We start from the raw sequence: 7500 nt of genomic DNA, 5'->3' as shown, positions 1-7500 counted from the left end.
CAGGAAATGCACGGGCTCTGTCTCCTCATGTCCTGCTGGACTTTAAAAGTCTCTATATTCAATCTATATTAAAATGGAACTCGGAAGTGTCTACAAAGGGCTTGGAGCGTGACTGCCGCCTGCCGCAAATAACCACTCCAGGACCAGGCGTGATATTTACACTCTGTTTATATGTACAGTTGAAATATATTAGATCAGAAAGCCAAACCTTTAAAAGCAAACGTTTCAGGCACACAGCATCCTCCCCCTGCCGTTTTATATTAACACCTACAGACTTTATATAATCTCAGCTGGGCCTGCAACCAGAATGAAAACCATCATTCACTCTCATCGGTACATTAACGCGGTTAAAACAGTTCTAAAACTTAACCCAGTTAACATTAACACAGTTATACGTAATACAGTTAAAACTACAGACCAACCTAATAATGCTTCCATGGTTTTTGTTTAAATAGTTATGAATGGATTCTAACAACCCCATTGATGTGATTTAACAATCATTTAACACACAACCTTCTCAACCACACTCTAAAGATGGCGTGTACAAAAGAAAGGAATTTTACTGTTGTCCAGAAAGTCCATTACAGTGCTGCACATTAAACAAATCCAGGAGTATCCAGAAAGCCCTCAGGATGAAATGCATTCATGGAACATATGAACAAACTCTCTGTATTTTCTGACTACAGACCTTAGCTTGGGTACCTGACGGCTCCCAGCAGGTTTGGCAGTGGAGAGGCTTTTTATGCTTTTCACTTCAAACAAATATTTAATCAGTAAAAAGGTCGAGCACCAGCCTGCACACATCTGCTTTTGTGCCTGCCAGCGCTGGTTTTTTTTTTTTTTTTTTAAGTAATCAAGTGGATTTGGAAATGTGTAGCTTTCTGGGCAAAAGCTACAATGTCCTGAACCAGCAAAAATGTGAAGCGCCTGCAGGTGCACAGGTGGAGCCTGTGAACGAGCAGGGGCAAGCGGGTGAGGTGCAGTAAACAGGTGGAGCGCCCCTGGATGAACCTCGAACTGATGCCCACAAAAACGGGCTACGGTTTTGTTTGAGAATGAACGTTTGGGAATCTGTACGTGGTGGGATGACCATGGCAAAGACGAACACACGCACACACCTACACAAATGGCCCTGCGCAGCCGATGGGTGAGGAAACCCTGCACTCAGACAGCACATGTACGAGGTAACGAGCGTTTTCCGTTTCCGAACACCGTATTTTACTGAGGCGCAATGTCAACACACCTACAGGCCTGACTGCATTTACTCTTCGAAATGGGCCACGGGACAACACAGTCACCCACTACCCATGAGGCATGTGAGCTCAATTACAGCAGGAACGGAAGCTTGAGCGCCTCATCTCCAAGCTGCGCTTCACTCAAACATGTTAATGCTGCTAAAGAATACTACAAGCTAATAGGCAGCGTGATGAAAATGCGACGAAGCTAAATCGCACACATTCTCTTCCCTGCTTCAGTAGTGTAGCTCTCACTCGGCAATGCACGACAAAATATAGAATGAATCCAGCTAGAATCGTGACTTCTCCACCGGTGGGGTCTCCCCCGGCCGCACGCAGGTTGGGACGCTGGGTTTATAGCTGAATAAATATTATATTCTACCCTGTACAGCAGAGCAACTTTCAGGCACTGCTAGCCATGTTATTGCATCAGCGTCTGAGCTGCTGTGTTCCACGCTACTTCGCTGCGTCTCTTTCGCCGTGAGCACAACGTTTATTCAATAATCTATCACAGCTTTCAGATCGCACGTACAGTACGATACGGAGACCAGAGAAACAACATCTTAGGCTCCCTGCTAGACCTGCGTCACTTCATCAAGGCGGGGCCTTAGCACGCTTTCAGGTGGGTGGAGGGGGCGGGGCCTTACCGTGACGCTGTACTGGGACACGGAGATGTTGCTGGGGTGCACGCTCAGCCTCACGCACTGCTTAATGTCTGATGCAAAACGCCGCAGCTCCGACGACCTCTCACATTTCTCCTTCCTGGTGCACCTGAGAGAGAGAGAGAGAGAGAGAGAGAGAGAGAGAGAGAGAAAGAAAGAGCGCATGAGAGGGAGAGAGCAGAAAAGTTCATGAAACTATATAAAACTACTTCGTATCACGTTTCCTTGGCTCTGGGCCTGGGCCTTCACTAACCCACCCACTGCATTGTTCCGGCTCCCTCTTGGCAGTGTCTAAGACCTTACTTGTGAAACCAGAGCCAACCCAGAGGAACCAGGGGACACTCCACGCCTTTGTATCCCACCCACACAGAGCCCCATTCATCATGGCAGCGCTCTACAGATGGGGGCACTGTCACTGGGCTCCCAGTCCAAAGACACCCAGTTCTAATCCCTTACCTTCTGCTGGTAGGTAAATGTCCCATGCACCGCAAAACCCACGAAATCAAATCTATCTTTGATGGAAAGGCCGTGATATAGGACACCGAACAGATCTGGCTGTGACAAACAACTGCTGAACAGGTGCTTCAAAGGGCCAAAAAGGCCTCACTGCTAACGGCCACATGGGGCGACTACGACTGTAACGCTGTCCGGATTCTACAAAAGAGTACAAAAGAGGCAGAAATTCCCTTGCCTGCCACTCAAAACTCCCCCTCCTTAATCCTCATTGACTTATACAAACTTCCGTTGTAATTAAGCACCAAGCCAGTGGAGAGGAGAACTGTGTGCTGGGGAGAGTGAAAGGGGTTTAGGAAGAGGGGCTTACCAGGAGAAGGCAATGCCTTTCTTTAAGTCTTTCATATGCCAGGAGAGAGAGAGAGAGGAAAGGGAGTGAGAGAGGGGTTTAGACGTGTGCATTGTGAAGTTAAGAAGCCCAGCACGGAGAACTCGTCAGGTGGAATTCAAAGGGGGTGGGGGGTGGAGTAATCAACTCGCAAGTGAAAGAAAAGGATGGAAGAGATTTAAGAGGAAACAATCATCCTCTTCCTCTGAGCTCCTTCGAGCACGTCTGAGGTTTTTAATCAGAACTCCTTCTTTTGTAGCGCTAGTCACTCAGTTTTTTCAGCAGTTTCTTATTCACTAAACAAGCCATGTACGGTGTGTTCAGACACGCACACACACACACACACACACACACACACACACACACACACACACACACACACACACACACACAGGGACTGTCTTGCTCCATGGGTCTCACAAATTTCAGCTGTTACAACAAATAAATGGCCATCTCAGTCCAGAAATCTGTCAGTCAGTTGTCTGTACTCCTGCACTTCGCACTCCTTCTCAGACACAACATCCACCAGAGAAAATGATGTAGAACTCAACCGAAAATTTTAAACAGAGGGAAGTGTGTGTGTGGGTGGGTGGGTGTAAGCTTCACTGTTCACTGCCACTTCCTGTACCTCTGTTATAACTGCTTTTCCACTCAACGTTACAGGTGTAGCGCAGAAGACAGGAAACATCCGCTAAATCTTAGACTGAAATTATCCTCTTTCACCAAAAGGGGGCGTGCTTGGGGTGTCAGAGCTGAGCTATGGTGAAAGCCAAGCAATGAAATGATGGGGTATCTGCTCCTCCAGGAGGAAGAGGGTTTTTATTTAATAGGACTGCTTTTACCGATGATAAACAAGCACCCTGGTAACACCGGGAGAGTTCTGTAAAAACATATTTATGACGCCTCTCACAGCCACACACACCTGTGATATATGAACCTCCAGCAATAAATCAGGGCAATGAACAGAGTTAATTCTACTGATGTTTGTGTGTGTGCGTGCGTGTGTGTGTATGTCTGTGTGTGTGTGGTCATACAGTGTGTGCAGATATATTGGAAGCTTTATTGAAAAACAAGGTTAAGAAAACTGTCCTTCCTGTTCATTAGCTTTACTGTCTTACACACAAACATGACGGAAATGTTTTACCTTTCAGTAAGGTAAGAATGAATAAATAAATCACAAATGAATCTTACAACAAAAAAAACATACATATACATATTCTTATACTTATCCATATCCATATTCATATACAATTCTTCTGCATTCTACAGCATAAAAACATTAATATATAGCATTATTGCAAGTTTTGCTTTAAATAACAATAAAATAAATTATGTTAAAGCATATTTAGCATTTTAATCTAATTCTAATGTAAAAGTTCAAAATCAAAAACTAAAATAACTCATTACACAAAAATGGAAAATGACGTCTATATAACTCTGGTTTTAGTACCATGTGCAAACATGACAGCATTAAGTTTTCTCATGTAAAACTCCTCTTCATCAACTCCCCTTTAGCTCTTCATCACCTCCTCGTCATCACCTTCTCTTCAGGTCTTCATCACTTCCTCTTCATCACCTTCTCTTCAGGTCTTTAGCACCTCCTCTTCATGGCCTCTTCTTCAGCTCTTCAGCACCTCCTCCTTATCACCTCCTCTTCAGATGCTCCACAGGTGCTCTGGGATGGTCCATGCACTCACTCTCTCCTGTAGTCGGTGAGTCGTTAGCTGTGATCTTTAGGAGTTCTGCTTGAGGACGCAGAGCACAGTTCTAATCTCCCAGGCAGCCAGATCTTGATCTAAAATGTCCTGGGATTTGACGGATTTTATAATGCCATTTATTCCGACATTCCCATGGCCTTTGGAAGGGAAAAAAGATCCATAATTCCCAAAATCCACCAGTGTGCATCCCAGGGTCTTTTCTGCGTGTTCTTGTCTATTCGAATGCCAACACTCTGGAGTCTGGTGCCAAAAAGCTGAGAGCTGAGACCACTGAGAGCTCCAGATGTTTGTTATTTTTGTGGCTCCATGACAGCAGAGGCCTTTGGTACATAAATATTTGAAAATAGTTTTTTTTTTTTTTTTTTTGGCAAGCAGGTGGTACACGGTAATACTGTTGTTTTAGAAACTTACTGACCCCAAGATGCAACGAAGTCCTGGAACTGTGCAACTGCTGTTCCTGGATTAACGTTTTCCATCAGCCATCCGAGTCACTGTTCCTGGATTAACATTTTCCCTTTACCATCTGGGTCATGGTTCTTAGATTAACGTTTTCCTTTATCCAGCTGAGTCACTGTTCTTGGATTAACATTTTCCTTTAACCAGCTGAGTCACTGCTCCTGGATTAATGTTTTCCATTAACCAGTTGGTTCACTCAGATATGAAGATATTTTTACAGCCTGATTTATGAAGGTCAACAAAACATTTTCTTTATTTCATTTCATTAAGAGCTCCAAGTGAAGAACATTTTTTTAGATTTTTAATTTTCCGTTATTGAAGCATTAGAGAACTCTAATATTTTAAGTTGAAGCTGATAAACAGCACCTTCTCATACGCTTCACAGCTAACCTTTACCGAGAGGACTTATGACGCGGTGAGAAAGTGGGATCTCGAGGCAACCTGTTTACTACCATCAAAAACAAAACACAAACAAGCACGAAGAACAAGAACAAAACAAACCGACGCAGCAAACAGGAAGACCGGAAACGTGCACAACGTGTGGAGCGCACGGGGTCAAACACTGACGAAAAAACAGAGAAAAACATACTAACAAGGACCATAACTAGGGACAGGTGTGACACATGACCAGCTAACAAGGCAGGGGCGTGGTGATACACACACACACACACACACACACACACACACACACACACACACACACACACACGCACAGGGAAGATCCTAGTAGAAGGGGGCTGTGTCATGACACAGTATATACTTTATTTCATGTGTATAGCACAAGAGAAAATGTAAATATCCCTGTGTGTGTGGGGGGGGGGGGAGTGTTTATTTGTGGGTATGTGTGTTAATGCTTGCAGCTTCTGTAGCTGGGATGTTTATGGATAAGTTCAGTGGAATCTTAAACCTCATCCCTTGGACAAATAATTTTCTATCCACTAAAGCAATTGCTTCCCTTGGACTGCCATCAGCATGAGTTAGAGGCACGTTTAATGTTGTCATTAGTAAAGTAAACCACTCCATTAGAAGACCGAAGGGCAATTTTTTTTTCTCTCATTATGCAAATGTTGTGATGGATGTGTTGTATTGATGAATAATGAACAAGCAAGAACCACATCAAAGTAATCAAAAAGGGGACCCCCCCCCCCGGTATCTCTCCCGCACCCGCTCTGCCGTTCAAACACGAACGAACTTGTTTGGTGGGGTCTGAGGATCAAAGTGAGAACAGTGCCATGATGACTCAGACATTACCTCATGACAATCCTCTGACCCAGCACAGTTCCTTACTAAAATATGGCAAAAAGAATCAACAACAACAAACATGAAAAACTGAAGCGAAGGCCGTTGAAACCACGGTGGAAGACGGTGAGTTTGGGCAGGGAGGTTTCTTAGCCTCGGGTGTCACTAGGAGATGTGGCAGGTGGTTCGTTTAAACTTACTCTCACACCATGAAAGACCCACCCAGGAGGGTCCCGCCCTGTGTGGGTCGCCTACGATGTGTTATAAAAGGTGTGCAGCGTCCTGTCCCCCGCGGGTCTGGAGACGTCGGCAAACTCTGCAGCACACTGCCAACTCTGTTGTCTGTTAAAACTGTGAGAAATGCGTTATTGTAGCCTCGAGGAAAAGACTGCACACCTAACGGGAGAGACTCCATACCTGATGGTGGGGACTCCGCACCTGATAGTAGAGACTCCACACATAGTGGTAGAGACTCCATAACTGATCATAGAGACTCCACACCTGGTGCAAAGACTCCAGAGGGCAAAACATCGAGATGTTCTTTCTGAACTTAAACAAGCAGCTCAGGTAAAACACACTGGCCTCACTTCACTCAAGAATCTGTGAATGTGTCCAACTAATCTCCACTGTCAGATTAACCTTTAAAATGGGACCAAAACTTTTAAGTGAACTAAAATATTCTATATGTTGACTAAACATGACACCTTTGTCAGTAATGAAAACCAAATTACTGTGCAACTAAAATAAGATTAAAAAAGTCAAGGGTGTTTTCAATAAAGGGTTATAAAAGTCTGTCTGTTTCTTTCTCTCTCTCTCCTTCTGTCTGACTCTCTCTCTCTCTCTCTCTCTCTCTCTCTCTCTCGCTTTCTATCTCTCATTAAAACCAAACATTCTGGTCCATTCCATTTCATGTTATGCATGGCAGTCTGTGTTAATTAGCACCAAACGCCATCTTCCGGAGCCGTCCTCCTGCACTCAGCAAATGTTGCGGATACCAGTGACTTCATGAAGCATTGCCGCAAGGGTGGAGACTCAGGAACAACTGTTTGCAAGCGTCAACTCTGGAGCCCATAAAAAAAAAAAAAACACACGGTGGACGCAATCACGAGGCTTTCCCGCAGTAAAGAACAGCTCCTCCAGCGGACATGGTCTGTCATGCCGTGTGGCGCTTCAGCCATCTTCGTCACTGAACAACACAGAGGCAAGAAGTGGGAACAGCCATGATGCCACCATGAAGGGCAACTTACGTCATTCCTCCCCAACGCATGCCTGGAAACCTAATTTGCGTTTAGTTCATTAATAGATGACACATCTGTTCATAAAGATGATGTTCACAGCTGTGCATGGCA

The 7500-nt window shown here is 44.7% G+C and overlaps 1 protein-coding gene across 4 annotated transcripts in view; it reads right to left on the bottom strand.

Annotated features, from left to right (window-relative positions):
* Positions 1-7500, bottom strand: part of plxna4 (plexin A4) — a 226540-nt gene that overhangs the window by 69510 nt on the left and 149530 nt on the right. For all 4 annotated transcript variants that reach the window (XM_081724031.1, XM_035528507.2, XM_081724030.1 and 1 more), the window contains exon 6: positions 1883-2006. In XM_081724031.1, coding sequence (XP_081580157.1) covers positions 1883-2006 — 124 coding nt within the window. The remainder of the gene's footprint in view (positions 1-1882; positions 2007-7500) is intronic.

Source organism: Electrophorus electricus, chromosome 11 (assembly GCF_041902795.1).
Source record: "Electrophorus electricus isolate QZ-2024a chromosome 11, ASM4190279v1, whole genome shotgun sequence".
NCBI lineage: Eukaryota > Metazoa > Chordata > Actinopteri > Gymnotiformes > Gymnotidae > Electrophorus > Electrophorus electricus.
This window is presented reverse-complemented; position numbering and strand designations above follow the sequence as displayed.